This window comes from Ammodytes marinus (assembly GCF_949987685.1).
Source record: "Ammodytes marinus genome assembly, chromosome: 17".
Lineage (NCBI taxonomy): Eukaryota > Metazoa > Chordata > Actinopteri > Uranoscopiformes > Ammodytidae > Ammodytes > Ammodytes marinus.
Genome location: NC_137221.1, coordinates 19,379,038 through 19,386,847, shown reverse-complemented (window position 1 = coordinate 19,386,847; position 7,810 = coordinate 19,379,038). Strand labels below are relative to the sequence as shown.

Below are 7,810 nucleotides of genomic sequence, written 5' to 3'. Positions count from 1 at the left end.
ACACGGTAGCAAGGGAATCCATCCACAAAATGAACCCTTCACAGAGGATTAACCCAAAAAGTAAATGTAAAAAAATAAAAAAAATGTATCCAATAATCCCACCGACAAATTGCTGCCGCGTCTCACCTGCAGGGGTTGCTGATCTTGGAGGGGTGGACGTTGATGTAGGGCGAGACGGGTTTGTCCACGAACGAGCCGAATCCCAGCCAAAGGTCCGAGGAGTGCTCCGTCATGCGCAGAGAAAGAGCCACGCCCACTGTCTTCAGCTGGAACCAGGGAGAACAAGAAGAGGCAATATGTGAGTACAAATTTCTTTGAGCGTTAACAGTTCTACAGTTAGCTGTCATGTAAGCCCCAGTGACATAACACCAACCTGTTATCTGTGGTTATACGTTTATTTATGTTTTTTTCTACATTCACAATAACAGCCAACATGACAGTTTGTGCAGAGAAATTGAGATGATTCAGGATTTAGTCCGTACTCTTTCCTTTAAAGCGACAGTGCGTAACTTATTTTGCCCCCCCATGAGGAATTCTGAGGAATTACAACAACACTTTTGGCGCGTCCACATGATGTAAGTCTTCAGTGAACTCCAGTAAATCTTATTCCTTCTGCAGTACGTCCAGGAGTTTGTTAACAGTAGAATCAATAATTGAATAATTCCATGGGCGCTTCTTGGGATTTTCAGCCATGCTTTCACCTATTGTGGCAGTCCTCTTCTTCTGCAGTTGTCCTTTCTCAGTTGCGACGTAATACGTGTCACTTCCTGTACACTTGAGCTCCTGTGTGGAAATGTCGCCGAATGACAATATTTTTTAAACATTGCAACACTGACAAAATACAGAGAGAGTGTTGCGGGGCTGATGGGCTGAATCAACTTTGTGGTCAACTCAGGTACTCAATGTAAGGTCCATTAATTCAAAAAGTTACTCACTATAGCTTTAAGTAAATAATGTAAATGCTTCAGCATTGTCTCAATGAGAGGAACACTGAAAGTTGATTGGAGGAAGACCTACATGATCAAGGTTTTCCTGCATAGACGCAGAGACATCAACCAGGTAGTATAGATCCACAGGATAAAGCTCCAGCTGCTTCACAGCCACTATGATGCTGGCCTCTGAACCTAAGCACACACACACACACACACACACACACACACACACACACACACACACACACACACACACACACACACGCGCGCGCGCGCGCACACACCATGAAATAATAAAAATGTTAAACTTCTGCTAGCTACTTTATCACACGCTAAGACAATAAGAAAACAGTGTAAATCAGAAATCCACAGTTTCATACTCGTCTTAAAGTTGCATTTGAGGCAGAATTAAAGAAGGCGTCCGTTGTCTACCTGGTCTGAGTGTGATGCTGATGTCTCGTGGGGACACCTGTGTGCTGCCTACGGTGGTGTTGACCTCTACCTTCACCTCCGACTGCTCCATGAACTCTGGTCCACAGCCCCTCCTGAGCAGATTGACTGGCAGGTCACAGCGCTGGCTCGGCCCAGCTTCATCCAGAAAGTCCTAGAGGGGGAAGAGTAACTTTCTTTAAATTGATTTCAAAAAGACACCAAAAAAACCCAACTAGACACAGAAGAAAAGCTGTCATAAAGAAAATACAACCAAGCTGTCTTTTAAGACGAAATCACCCTAATCACATTTCAGGCGGACTAATCTTTTGTTGTCTGTGAAGTGCAGCGTGATACAATAATGACATTTTGCTCTAGTAAACATGGTGAATGGAAACCAGTCTCACATGTACTCACTGCTGTTTCATTTTCTGTTTCTGTCATGTTTGTATTGGTTTGGGATAGAGTGACACTGACATGAGAAGCCATATAAACAGGTAAAGACCCGAGGTCACTAAGAAGTGTTTTCTGTTTATCCATCCATGTCCTAAAAGCCAGTCGCACCCACAACACAGTTCAACATTGTCATGCCTTGCAGCTTACTGAGTGGATTAGAGACCTTTGGTACTTCAGTCTGCAGGAAACACATTCACACGTTATGTGACTAGCACTGGAAACGTACAACTAGATCATAACATAACAGCATTATTTACAGCATGTCATGGGGCTCTGGAATTAAGTAGAAAAATGTATCAAGATTTATGCTACTTTTGAATCAGAAATAGCACGACAGCAGAGCAGCAAAAAGTCGATAAATAAAAGCTGAATGTTAAGTGACCATGAAATTAGTTTTAACACCAGAAAGTTTTACAGAGACTTCCCCGGACTTTCTTTACAGAGGTTGCCGCTTTGCCTCACATTGACTGTCAATGGTAACATGTGAACGGAATCGTCACAGACTTTGAGTGTTTGTGTGTGTGTGTGTGTGTGTGTACGTGTGTGTGTGTGTGTGTGTGTGTGTGCGTGTGTGTGTGTGTGTGTGTGCGTGTGTGTGTGCGTGTGCGTGTGCGTGTATGTGTGTGTGCGTGTGCGTGTGCGTGTGCGTGTGTGTGTGTGTGTGTGTGTGTGTGTGGGAGGTAAGAAAGGTGTTGTTTGGATGCTTTCACACGCCAGTGAGCCCGGCCCCACTTAATGATGTCAGATGAGGTTAGGGTTCACAAGACAGGAGAGCACCTGAAGTCTGTAAACACACACATGTTGACTGTCTTGTCTAGCCGTGTGTGTGTATGTGTGTGTGTGTGTGTGTGATGTTACTGGTGTGGCACAGGGATGCTTTACAGCTTCTCAGGGCTGATTCGGGGTGGGCTCTTCACAAGTCTGATTGACACCCGGACAGGAAAGACAGATACGGGCAGAAATAGACAGGCGGATGCACACTTTGAGGGAAGCGCAGTGATATGAGTTAGCACACCCCAGACTAAACACATGGACACAGAGGGGCTCAGTCTCCGCGGCTGCATGGGAAAATCACGGATGGAAACATTCACACACACGCACGTACACACACACACACACGTACACACACACAAATACACACACACACACACACACACACACACATAGGCACACTCACACAGGTCACAGTGAAGGCCACTGAGCTCAGAAGCGTTATATTCACATCTGTGGATGGCATCTAAGCTTTGGTGTGTTTCATCTAAGGAATGCTCTAGATTGTCTGTCACAGTTTTCCCCCTCTCTCTCTCTCTCTCTCTCTCTCTCTCTCTCACTCTCTCTTTGTCTCTCTATCACACACAGACATGCACTTTTATACACTTTCCTACCTCCTCGAAGCACCAGGCACAATTTGGCCCACGTCTGAGGCACTCCGTACAAGAGGTAATGCTGGGAGACCAACACACACTGTCACCTGCAGAGAGAGAGAGAGAGAGAGAGAGAGAGAGAGAGAGAGAGAGAGAGAGAGAGAGAGAGAGAGAGAGAGAGAGAGAGAGAGAGAGAGAGAGAGAGAGAGAGAGAGAGAGAGCGAGAGAGATGAGGAGGGGAGTGTGGCCAGACAGCCAGCAAAAAGCAGAGAGGAGCAATGGGACGAAGGGGGGAGAGGAGATTCTGTGATTAGCATTTGAAAGAATGTGTGCGTCAACGCTCATTAAGCAATGCAGCCGAGCCCCGCTGGATCCAGATTTTAGATATCTCATGAACACTTTTGATGATGGAAGCACCACTTAGCATCCCATGTAAGGCTATTCAGTATGAGTGGATGGGATGGGGGATACTGCTTAGAGTATGTGGGAACAGGTGCTCTAGTTGTTGGAGTGCTTTGGGATCGGATCATTTGACACACACAAGCACACGCACACACACACACACACACACACACACACACACACACACACACACACACACACACACACACACACACACACACACACACATACGCATACACAGGACATCTTATGGGTCAATCAGTGAATGCAAAACAAATCCATTAAGGCAGACTGTGTGACAAATCTCTCAGGCTGGATAGTTTTAGTAGAAAGAAACAGCAGGGCGATATCAGGGGATGACGAAAAAGGCACAAAATAGACCCGGGGCTAAGTGTAGTCAGTGGCATTAATGATTCATTAAGGTGATTTATCTGGTGGTGAGATCTCATTTTCCAGAGCCACTTCAGTGAGCTACCGGGTTGGAATGTAGGACACAGAATGGCTGCAGGTCCTAGCATCACTTAACAGCCCACTAACAAGCCGCACTGACCCAATTAGCGCCACTGGCCTCTGGCAAGCAGTCCCCCTGGTTTATGCCAGGCAAATAACTTTCTAACTTACAACTGAGCATTGCATGCTGAGGTTTGAGGTGGTAAACTATTCAAGTGGGTTGATTGTTCCTTTGAAAACGGAATATGGTCTTCCTAAATTTCCTAAAAAGTGACAATTCTTAGGAAATTAAATCCTGGATGATGATGATGTGAAATGTTCATGGAAAGATCAGAAACGTTTAAGAAAACCATTCGTACCCCTGCAGATAGATAGGACAGATGGGTAGTATGAGAGCTGATGACAGGATTCCAGATGTTGGATAATGAATTGGAAAATGATATCATTGGCCCCTAATGAGCCTATATAGGCTAGGCTAGTCTCTCCACTCACCGGCACTGTAGGCTTGTTCTGCGCAGACAGCGGGCACCACACAGCAGAGCAGGATACACAGGGGGACGCTGCCGTATGCGCGCAGCCAGGAATTCATATTATCCTATCCACACACCGGGAGGGCGACCAGAGCGAAGCAGTGAGAAGGAGGCGGCACAGCGGGACAGAGATGGGCCGAATAGGGTACAACACCTACAGCTACTGGAGATGGACCGGGGGAGACCGGGGGGCACCGTGCGTCCGCCGCCGCGCCAACATTAATAATAGCCGGGAGTTCCGGACCGAGCTGCGGAGCATATTGTCGTTCACCCAATCACCTCTCTCTAATCCCCGGTAGAGGTAGTCACATTCCCCCCGGGGTTAAATCAGCTTAGGAGCGCGCTCCCCCGTGGACCACGAGAGGAGGTGAAGCAATCGGTCGAGGCTGAGTGCGGCGACAACCGGCGCCAGTTCCTCCATCTATTCCCATCCAGGCGCAGGTGTATGGTGTTCCCGCCACGACGGACCTCTCTCACGGCCGACGGTCAGGTCTGTCTCATCCCGGGACAGAGCGCAGCTGGGTTACACACACCACGCGAGGAGTAGTAGTTAGTCTACCGAGCAGTGCTGACGCGTCCAACATGCTGACTTCAACATCCCCGCACTGAAACCGGGAGAGTGGCCGTGTTTTAACCAACCGCTGTTGTTGGGGCCACTGACTCAGGCAGGCGGTGCCATAGCAACGACGCTCGGTCCTCGCGCTGTATCAGGGAGAGGGGGAGGGAGGGAAGAGAGAGAGACAAATAAGGAGAGAGAGAGAGAGAGAGAGAGAGAGAGAGAGAGAGAGAGAGAGAGAGAGAGAGAGAGGGGTAGGTAGGTAGGAAGAGAGACCCAAAAGTGCTTACTACGAAGAGTTTGTCAGTGGGGTGCATTCCAAGTAAAGCATTGAACAGTGATGTTTATATTGCTCCTTTAGGGAGCTATTTAACAGCACTGAGGGCTCCTGTGTGTAGGCTGCTACGGTCAGGGACCCAAACTGTGTGTGTTTGTGTGTGTGTGTGTGTGTGTGTGTGTGTGTGTGTGTGTGTGTGTGTGTGTGTGTGTGTGTGTGTGTGTGTGTGTGTGTGTGTGTGTGTGTGTGTGTGGATGGATGATGGAGGAAAGGAGGAGCAGAGTGAGGGGAGGGGATGGGGGTCAATAAAACCAGAGCTTTTGCAGAGGGGTTCACAAGCTGGTGCTAAGGAGGAGAGAGAGAGGGGGGGGGGGTATGTCCATTGTGCACAGATTCCAATGACATGGAGTAACCTCGCCTCGCCGGCTGCTCTGCTGAGCAGGAGCCAAAGACTTGCTAAACAACTCAACATTTTAAAGCTGGAGGAAAACAGAGCCACGCAAGGACAAAAGACACAATAGTCTACCGTCTTTGGCATGAGTCTGCAGCTTGTCTCCGGTAGAGGTCTACCAGATGAAGTGGACCTGTTTTGCTTGGCACACGGCCTAAACACTGATTGTTAGTGTGCCAGCAGTAACCCCCCCCCCCCCAAAAAAAAATACAACGCCTAGGCTCCCACAGCACAAGCACTCACACCATAGTCCCTTATCTACTCTGTTTGACCCCATCTGTGGCTGGGGCCGAGCCAGCTATACGCCTCTCCTCTCCTCTCATTTCATTTCATTCATTCACACAATTTGTCAAGCGGGGATTTTTGGTGGTGGGGGTGGGTCAGTGCCAACACCTCCCTGTCCGAAGCCTTCTCAGCACTCACTCTCAATTATGGTAATGATGCAAACAAACACCACGCACTCTTTTTTTTTCCAAGTGTGTGAAACATCTTTGAGATCCAGATTCCTCAGATCACTCATAGAGCTCCTTCACTATAGCCCAGTCTCTCCTCTCAGGGCTTTGGGAGGCATGCGAGGGTCGAGGGGGGTTATTGGGGGTCTGGATGGAGGACAAAATATGGGTCTTTTTCTTCGCCGAGCAAACTTGATAATGGACTCTAGCGTAAACACACCCCTCAGCCTCTGTCAAAACTGGTCAGCATCAGCACCTCAAGTGACAGCTGTCATCGTTGTAAAGCTGACGCAAAACACTCATCTTCTCTATCATTCCTCCCCTTTCAGCCTTTTTTCACCTCCCTGCCCTCCCTCCCTCATCCCCCCATCTTCTCTCCTGTCTCCCCGCTCTGCTGTGTTTGTTTTAGCAGTCGGCTGGGCTTTCCATCACGCTGGTCTGGTCTCATCACTCTTCAACCGCACACACACACACACACACACACACACACACACACACACACACACACACACACACACACACACACACACACACACACACACACACACACACACACACACACACACACACACACCATCCGATTACATGTCCACTCCCCCTCTGACACCTGCTCAACGGTCTTTCCGACGCCCCTGTTCAAAGTCTACTCATCTCACTGATTTTTCTCTCCCACACTCTCCTTTCTGCCACACACTTTCTGCTAAACCCAGTTAATAATGAGTGACACACACACACACACAGTAGGTATGGGGACATTGTCAGGGGAGTGGGGGGGGGTCAAAGGTGATGTGGGAGCCGAATGGGGATTCCCATGCCATGAGCGTAGAACCAGACCAAACACCACAAAGTGTTCAAAGTGAGTGACTTGAAAAATGTGGACTCGATTTGGTATTCTTCCTTGCGACAGCCTCAAAAATGCACAATTGTAAATTATGTAGCATTTTCTCACCCAAAAGAGTGAATTTCCTCATAATTCAATAATAAACACATGCATATGAATTCCCCTCTCCTACTATATGTCAAGAAGTGGCCTTCAGTGAAATAAATTCCCCGTTATCAGAGTACTCTCGCCACCAGACGCCCGCATGAGAACAGTAACACACAAACAGTATTAACATGCACACTGAATACCCTTTTATATAATTGTAGGCTTTTGTCGAAACTGCCCATCTCAAATCAGGAATGAGGTAGTTATTGAGATTAGAGTTTGGCTGCTATTAATCACACACACACAACCCACAGAAAGACACATTTCCATTCATGACAAGATGTTTGTCTCAAAATAGCACAGCAGAGGAACCTGTTGTGTTCCTCTTTTGAGCTTGAATGTATTTCTACTGATTTGGTGAATAGGTGTCCTCCATGGAAAGTCTACGGGGAAGTGACTTTTTTTTGAGGAGATAGCAGGACAATTGTCTGTGCAGAGAGTCACATTATCTGGTGTGACGCCTCATGTTTCTATTGTAACCACTTCACTATTTTTGAATGTCACAGTGGTAGCAATCTGCATG

General features: G+C 47.7%; 1 protein-coding gene across 1 annotated transcript in view; it reads right to left on the bottom strand.

The window, feature by feature from the left end:
• The window catches only part of itgb8 (integrin, beta 8), a gene marked incomplete at both ends in the record, with an annotated part of 15,745 nt that extends 11,123 nt beyond the window's left edge, over positions 1-4,622 (bottom strand). The window contains 5 exons of the mRNA XM_080045531.1: positions 127-266; positions 1,018-1,124; positions 1,365-1,536; positions 3,203-3,281; positions 4,522-4,622. Of these exons, the coding sequence (XP_079901657.1) occupies positions 127-266; positions 1,018-1,124; positions 1,365-1,536; positions 3,203-3,281; positions 4,522-4,622 (599 nt within the window). The remainder of the gene's footprint in view (positions 1-126; positions 267-1,017; positions 1,125-1,364; positions 1,537-3,202; positions 3,282-4,521) is intronic.
• Positions 4,623-7,810: the final 3,188 nt, after the last annotated feature.